The sequence below is a fragment of the Cucurbita maxima genome, unplaced genomic scaffold (assembly GCF_002738345.1).
Source record: "Cucurbita maxima cultivar Rimu unplaced genomic scaffold, Cmax_1.0 Cma_Scf00007, whole genome shotgun sequence".
In the NCBI taxonomy this organism is placed as follows: Eukaryota; Viridiplantae; Streptophyta; class Magnoliopsida; order Cucurbitales; family Cucurbitaceae; genus Cucurbita; species Cucurbita maxima.
This window is the reverse complement of record NW_019272023.1, coordinates 822,377-836,323: the sequence shown is the minus strand read 5'-3', so window position 1 is coordinate 836,323 and position 13,947 is coordinate 822,377. Positions and strand designations below refer to the sequence as shown.

The 13,947-nt window shown below is 38.1% G+C and overlaps 2 protein-coding genes across 2 annotated transcripts; both read left to right on the top strand.

Moving 5' to 3' along the window:
* Positions 1–1,767: 1,767 nt before the first annotated feature.
* Positions 1,768–3,521, top strand: LOC111482183 (40S ribosomal protein S23). The gene is made up of 4 exons (XM_023127860.1): positions 1,768–1,850; positions 2,305–2,460; positions 2,990–3,116; positions 3,197–3,521. Exons 1-4 carry the CDS (start codon positions 1,846–1,848, stop codon positions 3,335–3,337), a joined length of 429 nt encoding a protein of 142 aa, XP_022983628.1. The 5' UTR covers positions 1,768–1,845; the 3' UTR covers positions 3,338–3,521.
* A 714-nt stretch (positions 3,522–4,235) lies between these two features.
* Positions 4,236–13,900, top strand: LOC111482026. The gene is made up of 8 exons (XM_023127648.1): positions 4,236–4,488; positions 4,861–5,070; positions 5,151–5,417; positions 5,889–5,923; positions 11,317–11,412; positions 11,736–11,853; positions 11,943–12,523; positions 12,803–13,900. The coding sequence occupies exons 1-8, from the start codon at positions 4,365–4,367 to the stop codon at positions 13,220–13,222; spliced, it is 1,851 nt and encodes a 616-aa protein (XP_022983416.1). The 5' UTR covers positions 4,236–4,364; the 3' UTR covers positions 13,223–13,900.
* The last annotated feature ends 47 nt before the right edge of the window (positions 13,901–13,947 follow it).

Genomic DNA, 13,947 nt, shown 5'->3' with positions numbered 1-13,947 from the left:
AGTAAATCAAATTTGTGTAATAATCTCGAAAAAATCTTGGCTTTTTTCCATTCATTACAAACATATTTTTCTCCCTCACATCATGGCCACTGCAGCATTAAATCAACTTCCATTGGGTTACGTCTTCTGTCCCTTCGATCAAGAACTCTTCCAATTTTATCTCTACCATAAAATTGTCGGAAACGACACTCCATACGTGCTCCCCGTCGTCGACCTTTACAGGGAGGAACCTTCGGTGTTATGGCAAAATTATGGAGGGATCGACGATCAATACCTTTACGTTTTCGGGCAGTTGAAGAAGAAAAAATCTAGAGTCATTAGAAAAGTTGGCTCCAATGGTGGAACTTGAAGTGGAGAGGGTGCTGCTGTTAAAATATTCTCTTCTGATGATAATCATATTCTACTCGGGACTTTAAAACGTTTTCATTATGAGAATCCTAAGGTTGAGAAAAGTAACGAGGATTGTTCGTGGATCATGCATGAGTATACTATTAATCCTGATCTCATACCGAACAGGAATGTATATGATCGTTTCGTTCTTTGTAAGATTCAACAGAAGATTTTGTACCATAGAAGGGAAGGTTCGGCGCCGATATCAACCGAGGCCATTCAAGTACATGAGCAAGCTATTACAAACCCTGAAGAAGAAACATTTGAAATGGACGAACAATTTCTTAGAGAGCTTATGAATCCCACATCAACCGAGACCATTCAAGTACATAAGCAAGCTATTGCAAACCCCAAAGAAGAAGCGTTTAAAATCGACGAACAATTTCTTGGAGAGCTTATGAATCCCATATCAACCGAGACCATTCAAGTACATGAACAAGCTATTGCAAACTCCGAAGAAGAAACATTTAAAATGGACCAACAATTTCTTAGAGAGCTTATGAATCCCATATCGACCGAGAGCATTAAAATACATGCACAAGCCGAAGATTCAAATGAAGAACAAATGTTTGAAATCAACGAACAATTTTTTGGAGAACTTAACGATCCATTGGAAGATATCGACTTCTCTTGCATGGACGACCTCTCATTACTCAACGATTTACCACTTCCATGGTAAAAAAATATTTATCGTAATAGGTGAAAAGAACCAGCTACATTTTTTTTTTTCATTAAATTTGAGCGATGTTGTGTGAGGAATATCAAATCTATTAATCCTATCGACCTCGAGCCAATGCATCTACATCCGATTTAATTTGTTAGGCTCGAGATTTCAATTTAGCATGTAACTTGTTAAAAATTTCTTCTTTTATTACAGATGCTTATAGGGTTGTAATGGATGATTATGGGGTTGTAATAGGCAACATTAAAATTATTTATATATATAAAATTGGATCCAATTATACATTTTTTAGGTGGTTTATTCAAATTTTATTTTAAATAAAAATAAAATATTAGTTAAATATATTTATTTAAAATTTATGGTTGATATTGATTAATTTTCAAAATAGTTAAAACAGAGTTAGAGAAGATAATTATATGAAATTAAATAAAAATAAAAGAAATATTTGCGTATATAATAATAGTTAGTAAAAGAAAATATTTTTTAAAAATTAATAATAAATTTGAATTTAAATGAGTGGAATCTTATAAACTAAATTTTAGTTTGGAATTTTTGAAAACTCCAAAAAAAATGTTTATAAAATAATTTTGATGCATTGTTTGGGCTCAAAACGATAGGAATTAGCCCAAAATGGTGGGCCGACATTTCAACCCATCCGGCCCAGGTTCTCCATATATTATCGTTTATTCGTTTCCGGTTTATCCTTGAAGCTTAGTTAGGGTTTTGGTGCTGCTCCTCCATCTACAGTCGAAGAACCAGTTGTCTCTGCAAACATGGGGTAAGATAGTTCATTTGATCGTTTTGTGATTTCTACTTGCTTGGATCGGCTTTGAAAATGATTTACTTTCTTTACTGTCGTTTTTTTTTCCCCCTACAATCACATCCGTTTTTAGTATGAATACATGGAGTATGGGACTAGAATTGATTTTTGTTACAATGAGTTGGATTCTTTTTGGATGTTTAACCTGTCTTGTATGAATATGGTCGAAGGAGTGAATGATTCTTAGGAGTTTTTGTTTCTTTTAGTTTTAATGAATACTTGTTAGAATTTCATCTGATTTGCAATTACCAGTATATTTTTTTTTTGACGCGCAAGTATTTGAATGAGTTAAGAATTCTGTAATGGCGAGTAAAATCTATATCCATTTGGAAAACTCCGGTCGAAGCGCGGGTTGTGGTTTTGGAACTGGTTTTGACCGATTGATGTTTATTGTTATGACCTAATCCAACAGGAAGACACGAGGTATGGGAGCTGGACGCAAGCTGAAGTCCCACCGTAGAAGGCAAAGGTGGGCTGACAAATCTTATAAGAAGTCTCACCTTGGCAATGAATGGAAGAAGCCATTTGCCGGGTCTTCTCATGCCAAGGGCATTGTGTTGGAAAAGATGTAAGATTTCAAGCATACTTTTTGTTATCTTCAGATTTGTTCAAAATGCAGTTGCAAGCATACTTGGCAATATAATTCATTTCATCTAAGTTGTCCTTTCTCATTCCTTGCATTAGTTTTTAATGTGTGATTTTTTCATAATAGATTCTAATCCAAGCACTTCAGTGAGAGTCACCTGATTGATTTTGATGTTGGGAGCTCCTATTTCTCCCATTTGATAATTGGATGTATTTTATATATCATGGTCGATTTGACCCAACACGACAAGTGACTGCCACCCAACTTGATTTAATCTTGGTAGTAACTTCAGATGTTATTGAGTTCTTAGATGTAGTCTCCCGATTGATATTTTCTGCTGGTTCTCTCTGAGATTCACTGGCCTTCTTTTTTTTACATTTATTTTCATCACTCTAAATATTGGTCAGTTCATTCATACCTAATGTATATTGTTATGTAAACTTCTCTTTGAGTTTTGTTTTGCTATTTTTAAATGTTGACACCTAAATGAGCAATGGTAATCTGATTTCAGAGGTATTGAGGCTAAGCAGCCCAATTCTGCCATTAGAAAATGTGCCAGGGTCCAACTCATCAAGAACGGGAAAAAGATTGCTGCATTCGTACCCAACGATGGGTGCCTGAATTATATAGAAGAAAATGTAAGTCTGCACCCTCCCTCCCCCCTTAAAAAAACAAGAGATGAGAAGCTTTGAAACTGATATGACAACTGTGATTGCAGGATGAAGTGTTGATTGCTGGATTTGGTCGTAAAGGACATGCGGTGGGAGATATTCCTGGTGTTCGATTCAAGGTTGTGAAGGTCTCTGGCGTGTCTCTCCTTGCACTTTTCAAGGAGAAGAAGGAGAAGCCTAGGTCTTAAGTTTGCTTGGTAGAGCTTGTCAGCTTATTTCAGATCTTGATTATTCGTTGTTATGGACTATTATGTAGTTATTGGCTCCCTGCTTGCAGTCTGATTTTTGACCTCGTTTGGATTTTTAGAATTCCTTCCATTTTGCTCTGAAATATTAATATATCAACGCCCATGTCGAGGTTTGATTGAATACATTCTGCATTGTCAGGCTACTTTGATTCCCAACATGATAATTGGTGTTCATGTTGGTAGTTTGATTCCCAAGCTAGTGAAGTACTCTTCTAGGTAGATTTTGATTAAGCTGTTTTGACAAGCAATACATGTTTTTATGTTTTTAGGTTTGTATTATGTTTGATCTTTGGGGTTGAGTTGTCGTCTTAGGTGCAATTGAGGTTTATAATCGCATAAAAATGAAATGAAATAGCACCGGTAAAATTTAAAATCATGATGTTTTATTATTCCTTACCATCAATATTGATATTCTCAGGAGTTGGATTTTTTAGTTTTAATTATCCTCTCAAATAATAATTACTTTAAATATCAAATACTTGCATCAATTTCATTGTTAAACTACAAATAAACAATAAGAATTCTTACAATTAAATGCTAACCCAATTGAAAACTATAATATTAGCTATTACTAGTGTATAAATATATAGTATTATATTTTCTATAGAGGCCAAGTTTAACGGTAGAGTTGAGTACTATTAGATTGGAATAATATTTATATATGGTTTTTTGTATTTTCAAAAAATTCAAAAGTTTTTAACTACAATAATATTATTTTCAAAAGTCTCGGGAGTGGTTCAAATTAAAAGTTTGTGGTTGAATTGTAATAATCCTATAACTAAAGGGCCATCTTGCAAATTAAAAGTTTCTAATTTTAAACCGCCACTTCCACCGATTTCAAACAAACAAATAAAAATAATCACAGCCCTCCTTTTCCCTCCCCAAAACCTCCCGTCCCTCTCCGCCTTCGATTTTCAACATCGTTCAGGATCATCATCGCTTTGGCGGATCTTCCAGATCGATCTCCATGGACGCCGCAGGCGCTGATCACGATCGGCGTTTTAGCCGTCTCAGCCTCATTGATTTTGCCTCCGAGGACGATTTCCTCCTCTCTTCTCCTTCCTGCGATCTCCACGACGTCAATTCTTTAGGTCTGTTCCGGAAATTGTTCATTTCACCCTCGTTCTGTTTATTGTGTTGCGAATCTTGATTTTTCTGATAATTTTTTGTTTCTGCATTATGTTCTATACATGGAGCTGCTTGTGTTCGATTTCTGTTCTATGGTTTTTTCTTGGTTGTTCGATATTCTCTTTTGCCACACAAATTCTAGCAGTGGCTTTAGTTTTTTTTTTGCTTGATAATTTAATTTTCTCTACTTCGTTGCGCGTTGTTCATCTACGGTACTTTTGCATGGATTTTCTTGGGTTTAAGAACTAGAAGATTTGCTTAATTTTGGGAAACTTGAAGTTTTAGTGATTTTATTAGACTTTTTTTTTTCTTTTTTTTTTTGTGGTTATGTGTAGACATTACGAAGGAGGACGAGGAACAGGACAATATCAGACAATTAGGGAACGTAGATTCTAGCAGAATAGAGGAGGGAACAGACGCCTTCGAACAGAGAGAGGATGAACCTCAATCGCTCCAATCTTCGGAACCGGAAAGGATCAGAAGAAATGGAAAATATAACTTACGTAAGAGTTTAGCATGGGATAGCGCTTTCTTCACTAGTGCAGGTATTCTTTTATTTGCATTTGAGATGTGGTTTAGTTTTGTCTCAATATACCTCTTACAGTTCGAAATTTTTGTATTTCAGGGTTTTTGGATCCTGAGGAGTTAACGAGCATGATTGCACCAGTAGGCAGGATTGAAAAGCGTGCACTACCAAAAATTTCAGAAGATGTTCAGAAATCTTCAGATTCAATTTCTTCGTTGGAAAGTGAAATTATGCCATTGGAAAGCATTGAGGGAAATTTATTCGAAGATGTAAGGGCTTCAATTCAGAAATCTAGTAGAATTATTGGGATGGGTAACTCGAGGAGTAAAGCTGAATCCGGGCGAAAGGCAACATGCAAACCGCCATGTGAGTAACTTTGTACCCAAAGATCTTAGTTTAATGAAAAAAGTGAGTCTTTGCATGATTTAGATAAAATGAGAATCTCGTTCTTTATAACCTAGCTCAAATTTGGTATGGTTACTGCTTGAAGAATCACTTTTCTTTCCGAAGTATGAAGTTACGTGCGTGCTGTATCGAATCGCCACCTTGTATTTGTTAGATAGAAAGATTCATGCGGAAGTGAACAGGAGAAAACAAAACATAAATTTCTTCTCTTTATTCATTCCTCGGCTATTTTCTGACAGCTGAGAGATTATTCTCCTTTTCCCTCCCTCATTGACAATTCAGCTTTAGTATTTTACCCCCCATTTGTACCTTTTCTTTTTCTACATGCGTATCTGTCTGTTGATTAATTCTGCTGGAGCATGATTTATGAATTTTTATATAATAACTTTGTATCTCATCAGAACCGAATCTAACAATACGCATTATTTTCAGCTCCAGGACGGCTTGATCTTACTAAACAAAATAAGGTAAGTTGAACAAATTTTGCATCCTCTTAGTGTTTCATAGGTGTAAATCTCTTTTTCGTTGATAGAACCTTGAAGCTATTATCCTTTGTTTTTTACACTTTCAAAAGTTTTTTGATTCGTGAATTTTCATAGAAGCTATTTTTTATCCTTGTTATCAAATTTGTTGTCTAGCATTTAACTTAAATTTTGGTTCACTTTGTTGAAATATCATCACTAGCCCAATAGAGTCAAGCCCAATAATTGTACTAGCCCAATAGAGTCAAGCCTAATTGTACGAGCCCAGTATATTTATTTTAGTAGAGATTTTAGGAGAAAGAGATGTAGATATTTTAGGAGAAAGATTCAATTTGTTAGGTCTAGATTCAAATCGGTTAGGTCTAGATTTAGATTGGTTAAATATAGATTGTTTACTCTTAGTATAAATACCCCCACCCTACCTAGGTTATTCATCCAAGAAATCTAAAAACAATAAAAAGCAGAAGTATTCTACAGAGTGTCTTGTATTCTCTTCTCGATTGGTCTTAATAAAGAGAGCGAGTGTTTCCCACAGTGAGTTGTGTTCAACATTTGGTATCAGAGCGAGGTTAGTGTAGGTTATCTGATCTCTTGGAATCCTTAGTATGCTCTGTGGTTGCAGCTCTGCCTGATCTTCCACATCAGAAACGATTTCTTGAGATTAGTGGTGAGTGAGTTTCTTTTGTGTCGTGAGAAGTCTGTGACTCTGCAAGTCTTGTGTCAAAAGAACTTGTTTGGTATTACTGAGGTATGGCCAACACGATGAGTGATTTCCAAATCGTTGGAGGAATTAAGAAACTCAACAACAACAACTACAACACGTGGGCAACATGCATGATGTCCTATTTACAAGGACAGGATCTTTGGGAGATCGTTGGCGGGTGTGAAACTACGCCGCCAGAGGAGGATTCTAACGACGCCTTGCGCAAATGGAGAATCAAAGCAGGCAAAGCAATGTTTGCCTTGAAGACCACCATCGGAGAAGAGATGTTAGAACATATTTGGGATGACAAGACACCGAAAGAAGCATGGGACACATTCGTGATGTTGTTCTCAAAGAAGAATGATACGAGACTACAACTTCTGGAGAATGAGTTGTTGTCAATTTCACAACGTGATATGACGATTGCTCAGTACTTCCACAAGGTCAAATCGATCTGTCGGGAGATTACTGAACTAGACCCAAAGTCCGCCATTGTAGAATCTCGAATGAAGAGGATTATAATCCACGGATTGCGACCAGAATATCGAAGCTTCATTGCTGCTGTACAAGGATGGCCCACTCAACCATCACTGGTAGAGTTCGAAAATTTGTTAGCCAGCCAAGAAGCCATGGCTAAACAAATGGGAGGCTTCACGTTGAAGGGTGAAGAAGCACTCTACACGAGTGAAAGTCAGAGCAATAATAGGCCGTCTACCAGACGTGGATACAATGGTGACAAAAGAAGAAGCCACCAAGGGATTGCACAACCTGAGAGAGCTCAGAAGAACGACAACAAGAGTTTTCAAAGAACGAGATTTGGTGGTATTTGCTATAACTGCGGGAAAAAGGGCCATATGTCTAGAGATTGTTGGTCCAGGAAAAAGACCATTGAAAACAATGTGGCAATATCCAAAAAGAAGATAGAAGATGAATGGGATGCAGAGGTACTATGTCCCATAGAAGAAGACGAGCTAGCACTCATGGCGACAATGGAAGACCATATCAACTATGAGAATGACTGGATCGTTGATTCAGGATGTTCAAATCACATGACTGGCGATCAGAGAAAATTGCAAGACAAGAAAGAGTACAAAGGAAGTCGTATGGTACGTACAGCAAATAACACACAGTTATCAATTGCTCAAATCGGCAATACGACAATCATGCCTGGCAATAAGTCTGATACAGTGTCGCTACATAATGTTTATCATGTACCGGGTATAAAGAAGAACTTGTTGTCAGTGTCACAACTAACAACATCAGGAAGCTATGTCTTGTTTGGGCCAGAAGATGTAAAAGTTTATCAAGATGTTAAGATAATAGGAAAGCCGACGATAGAAGGACGAAGAGTGGAGTCTGTCTACGTTCTATCTGCAGAGTCTGCCTATGTTGACAAGACCCGAAAGAATGAGACGACAGATCTATGGCATGCAAGATTGGGACATATTAGCTACCATAAGTTGAAGCTGATTATGGAGAAATCTATGCTCAAAGGTCTACCACAACTGGAAGTCAAAACAGACGTTGTCTGCGCTGGATGTCAGTATGGTAAAGCTCATCAATTACCATACAAAGAGTCAAGTTTCAAAGCAAAGAAACCATTAGAGTTAGTTCACTCTGATTTGTTCGGCCCAGTCAAACAAGCATCGATCAGCGGAATGCGGTATATGGTGACATTTATTGACGACTACTCAAGATATGTGTGGATTTTCTTTATGAAAGAAAAGTCTGACACGTTCTCAAAGTTTCAAGAATTCAAGATGATGGTCGAAGGAGAAGTAGGAGCGAAGATTCGTTGTCTACGTTCAGACAATGGCGGAGAATACACGTCAGATGAGTTCGATCAATATTTACACGAGTGTGGGATACGACGTCAATTTACATGTGCCAACACGCCACAACAAAATGGTGTAGCAGAAAGAAAGAATCGACACCTTGCAGAAACCTGTCGAAGCATGTTACACGCAAAGAACGTTCCAGGAAGATTTTGGGCTGAAGCTATGCGAACTGCTGCCCATGTGATCAACAAGCTTCCTCAACCAAAGCTAGGGTTCGTCTCACCATTTGAGATACTATGGGATATGAAACCTACAATTAGTTACTTCCGAGTATTTGGCTGTGTTTGCTATGTATTTGTGCCTGACCATCTACGTAGCAAGTTTGACAAGAAAGCAGTCAAGTGTGTATTTGTTGGATACGACAATCAAAGAAAAGGATGGAGGTGCTGTGATCCAACAAGTGGAAAATACTATACATCAAGAGATGTAGTTTTTGATGAAGCATCTACATGGTGGTCCTCGGAGAAGAAAGTCTTATCAGATTCAAACATTGAAGAAATTCTACAACAGAAGCTGGGGGAGCAAACTACACAAATTCAATCAAATTTCGATGCATCTGAAAGTCCAAGCGACATTGATATTGACAAGCAGGAGGTGACTCAATCAAGCGAATCTGATAAAAATGAAACAACACATCAACAACTTAGGCGATCAAATAGAATCCGAAGGCCAAATCCTAAGTATGCAAATGCAGCTATTGTAGAAGATAGAGTTTACGAACCAGAGACATATGAAGAAGCATCACAAAACTCGGTTTGGCAGAAAGCGATGGAGGAAGAAATTATAGCCTTGGAGCATAATCAAACTTGGGAACTAGTGCCAAGACTAGGAGATATCAAACCCGTCTCTTGCAAGTGGGTCTATAAAATAAAGCGTCGACCGGATGGATCAATCGAGAGATACAAGGCTCGACTCGTGGCTCGAGGATTTTCTCAACAATATGGACTAGATTATGATGAAACATTCAGTCCAGTGGCAAAGATTACTACCGTACGAGTTCTGCTAGCACTCGCAGCAAGTAAAGATTGGAAACTGTGGCAAATGGATGTGAAGAATGCCTTCTTGCACGGAGAGCTAGACAGGGAGATTTATATGAACCAACCAAAGGGATTTGAGAGTGCAGCTAATCCTAATTATGTATGCAAGCTTAGAAAAGCTCTTTATGGACTGAAACAAGCACCGAGAGCTTGGTATGGTAAGATTGCTGAATTTCTTACCCAAAGTGGTTATTCAGTTGCGCATGCAGACTCAAGCCTATTCATCAAAGAAAGAGAAGGAAATTTGACAATTGTGTTGGTCTACGTGGACGATTTGATTATCACCGGGGACGATGAAAGAGAAATTTATCAAACAAGAGAAAATTTATCAATACGCTTTCAGATGAAAGAGCTAGGAGAGCTTAAACACTTCTTAGGCCTAGAAGTTGATCGCACAGATGAAGGACTGTTTCTCTGCCAACAAAAGTATACCAGAGACATGCTTCAGAAGTTCAACATGTTAGAGTGCAAGCAAGTTTCAACACCGATGGAGATAAATGCCAAGATTTGTGCACATGAAGGCAAAGAGTTGAACGATGAAACAACGTACCGACAACTAGTAGGTAGTCTTATCTACCTAACTTTAACTCGACCTGATATCTCGTATGCAGTTGGGGTTATGAGTCGATACATGCAAAGTCCAAAGAAGCCTCATCTGGATGCAGCTCGACGGATCTTGAGATATATCAAAGGTACAATCGACTATGGTCTTTTGTACAAAAGAAGCAAAGACTGCAAGCTAGTTGGATACTGTGATGCTGACTATGCAGGAGACCACGATACTCGGAGGTCAACCACTGGGTATGTGTTCAAGTTTGGTTCGGGAACAATTTCTTGGTGTAGCAAGAGACAACCAACAGTATCATTATCAACTACAGAAGCAGAGTATAGAGCAGCGGCTGGAGCAGCCCAGGAAAGTACATGGCTAAAACTCTTGATGGAAGATTTGCACCAGAAAATTGACTATCCAATATCACTTCTTTGCGACAACCAATCTGCGATTCGCCTTGCAGAAAATCCAGTGTTTCATGCTAGAACAAAGCATGTGGAGGTGCACTACCATTTCATTAGAGAGAAGGTCCTAAAGGAAGAAATTGAGATGCAGCAGATCAAGACAGATGACCAAGTGGCAGACTTGTTTACAAAAGGGTTGAATACTAGCAAACATGAGAGCTTTCGCTGTCAGCTCAACATGATGCAGCGAATGAGGACTAGTGCTGAGGGGGAGTGTTGAAATATCATCACTAGCCCAATAGAGTCAAGCCCAATAATTGTACTAGCCCAATAGAGTCAAGCCTAATTGTACGAGCCCAGTATATTTATTTTAGTAGAGATTTTAGGAGAAAGAGATGTAGATATTTTAGGAGAAAGATTCAATTTGTTAGGTCTAGATTCAAATCGGTTAGGTCTAGATTTAGATTGGTTAAATATAGATTGTTTACTCTTAGTATAAATACCCCCACCCTACCTAGGTTATTCATCCAAGAAATCTAAAAACAATAAAAAGCAGAAGTATTCTACAGAGTGTCTTGTATTCTCTTCTCGATTGGTCTTAATAAAGAGAGCGAGTGTTTCCCACAGTGAGTTGTGTTCAACACACTTGTCATGTCATATTTTTGTTAAATGCACTAAAAGGTCTTGTGTTCAAGGACAAAGAAAACTTTTATACAAACTTTAGGAATCAAAATAGAACATTTGAAAGTATAAAGATCAATAAGTTTAAAAATACAAGGGTCAAAAAGTTAGATTTAAACCTTTCTTGTATACTCAAACTCATAATTTAACCGTGTAATATTTCAGATAAAAGATAGGTCTGCTTCCAGAAAGCAAACTCATGGGTTGCAAGGACCGGGTAGAACTATTATGCAGACTTCTTCTCAACCACGCAGTGGACAGGTGAAGCACAAACATAATTGCCTTATATATATAACCTATATCATTCAAGTGTCTCCTGGTTTAGAAATTTATATCTGGATTTTTTCGGTTAGACTACATTTTACTCCATTAGTATGAAATTAACGTTGAAGTTCATTATGTTTGTTAGCTTTTAGTGAATGATGCCAAGGAAGATAGGGAAATGTATAACAGTAAAATTTCTGACTACGGATTAGGATTTGCCTGTCTAATAGCTATCACATTTCTTTGTCGACCATTTTCTACTTATTTGACCACATTTTTTTGCTGCTTCTGAGGAAAGAATTTTATTCCCAATTTTCTAGCAATTGAAGGCAGTCAGCAGGCTTCCTTCGATCTCAACATCGATAAAGAGGCCTTCCCTTGGTCACAATCTTCCTGCCACTGAAAAGGATGGCACTACCAATGATGCAGGACGTGCAGGTGATTAGAACTTTGAATTTAGCAAAATATATTCTTTGAAATGGGGTGCATAGATCTACATATTCAACCTCTTTTCACGTTAATTGCAGGCAGGCGGGATTCAGTTAGTCTTAGAAGTACTGCTAAGCTTACCCGAATTCCAACTGCAGCTAAGATTCAGCAAAAGACTTCCTCTGACGTTTCTGTAACTTCATCTGACAAGGTTGGTTACTCTTTCTCCAAAGATGGGAGAAAAACAGAGGGTAAGGCTTCACCTTCCTCTGGCTGTATCCCAAAAATATCATCACGAGTTGGATCAAAGGTCAAAACTCCTATTGAGAATTCTCGTCTCTCGTCTTACTTGATATCCCAAACTAAGCATTCTTCAGGAATATCACCTGCTAGTTCTATTAGTGAGTGGTCGACAGAGTCATCATCAAATTCTACTCTTGAACAACGATCAAATAGCACAAGAGGCAGCCTTCACTCAGTTTCGAGCAAAAGAATCTCTATAGACAGTGACACATCTAATGATGGAGGAAACCATCCTGTTGGACCCAATACTCAGACTACTGGTTTGCGATCTCAGCCAGTAAAGAAAACTTCTTCGCAGTCTTCTACACTTCCTCCTACTTCAATGAAGCCTTCGGGCCTTCGATTGCCATCACCTAAAATTGGATACTTTGATGGGGTAAGTCTTGTGCTTTTATTATATGAACCAGTATCTTTAGTTGAAAGGTCTTTTTTTTCAAGTCGTTATGCTAAGCAAGGAAGCTAAAAATTTGTTGTCGTAAGCCTTCCCGATGGTGACAGCATAGAGAGCCCGATGGTGACAGCATAGAGAGCACTCGGTTCTTTCTCATAATCTGCCTTGTCATAAACTCTGGAAAACAAACATACCTCGTGTTTTTATTTTTTAAAATTCCAGAATTGTGACATTTAAAGACCTTTTTGTGACCCTATTTTGTAGGGGAAAACATCTAGCATGAAATCTAATCTTGCTGTACCTGGTGGCATGACTAAGACTGGAGCTGGAAATGTTAGCACAAATGGAGGCCAAAGTAAGACCAAGCTTTCAAGGGTTCAACCCGCTAGAGTGTTACCCAAGACTGCAACTCGTGCTAATATTCAGCCTAATATGAATTCGAAATCAAATAAACCAATTACAACAAAGATGTCCAAAACGAATGACCAAGAAATCAAGGAGCTTTGTCGTGAAGGACGGAATACCGATTCACACAATTCAGGTTCATGTGCAGAAAGTAATAGGAATTCAGGTGCTTTGAGGGAGGAGATGAGCAAAGAGAACGAATCTTGCAGTTATGCAAACAAAATGACAACAGCTAACACCAACAGAGAGCCTAACAGCTCACCGAACTTCCAGACCTAATGTTGATGGTATGCTTTTGCCAACTCTATGCTTGCAGTAAGGTAAGTCAGAATCAAGAATTTGGCCGGGTTTCGATACTTGAAAAGAGTTAATTAACTGTTGATCAGGACTCTCGGCTTGTGAATATCTGATAATGTCCCAAAGGAAGCCTCCCACTTTCTTGTCAAAATTCAAAAGGTTCACTGTTGCCTCTCACTGCTCATCTAACTTAGGTAACTGAAAATCATTCCATACAGGCCCAAAAGATCTTTTCTCAGCTGCGGCAGCCGCAGATGTGGATCAAGAATGGCCTCTGTTGCCATCTTAGCAAGAACACAATACTAATGGCTGTGGCTTGTCCTGGTGTCTGTCTGGTCCAGTGTTTCATGATGTTGGTATTCCAAATCTGGGTTTTCTGGTGAAATGTGAAGGTCGTTGTGCTGCAAGCTGAGCATCTGATACCAATCATATGGGGGCATTGCTGACTTGGTATCACCGTTGTCATCGTGTCTGTGTACTCGTGGTGCTTGTGATCTCGGCAGAACAAGAATTTCGAACCATTCAGAATCCAAAAAGTGGTTGTCATGTTTTACCTTTTGTAGTTCATGAATAGTGTTGTAGATGTTCCTCATTTAACCCTTTCCCGTACTCAACATTTCTGGGTTTCAATGAAAACTTTATTGTAGGATTATGGATCCATCTGATTATGTTTTAACCTTTTAGATCGTATTTGAATGTGAAAAGAG